General features: G+C 65.7%; 1 protein-coding gene across 1 annotated transcript in view; it reads right to left on the minus strand.

Moving 5' to 3' along the window:
- The window catches only part of SOX13 (SRY (sex determining region Y)-box 13), a gene marked incomplete at its 3' end in the record, with an annotated part of 3,979 nt that extends 3,922 nt beyond the window's left edge, over nucleotides 1-57 (minus strand). The window contains exon 1 of the mRNA XM_010286038.1: nucleotides 15-57. Coding sequence (XP_010284340.1) covers nucleotides 15-57 — 43 coding nt within the window. The remainder of the gene's footprint in view (nucleotides 1-14) is intronic.
- Nucleotides 58-204: the final 147 nt, after the last annotated feature.

Below are 204 nucleotides of genomic sequence, written 5' to 3' on the forward strand. Positions count from 1 at the left end.
CCCCCCCCCCGCCCCCTCCTTCCAGTCGCGGGACAGTAACTTCTCGATGGTTGGCATCACTGTCCGTGCCAGCAGGCGCCGGGGTCGGCAGAGCAATGGGAGGGAGAGGACAGCCAGGTGAGCGCAGCCTGAGGCTCCGCGCCACGGCACGGGTTGCTCGTCCCATCCCGTAGCTTTGGAAAAATACTGAGGGGCTCAAAGGGA

Source organism: Phaethon lepturus, unplaced genomic scaffold (genome assembly GCF_000687285.1).
Source record: "Phaethon lepturus isolate BGI_N335 unplaced genomic scaffold, ASM68728v1 scaffold29434, whole genome shotgun sequence".
Classification (NCBI taxonomy): Eukaryota; Metazoa; Chordata; class Aves; order Phaethontiformes; family Phaethontidae; genus Phaethon; species Phaethon lepturus.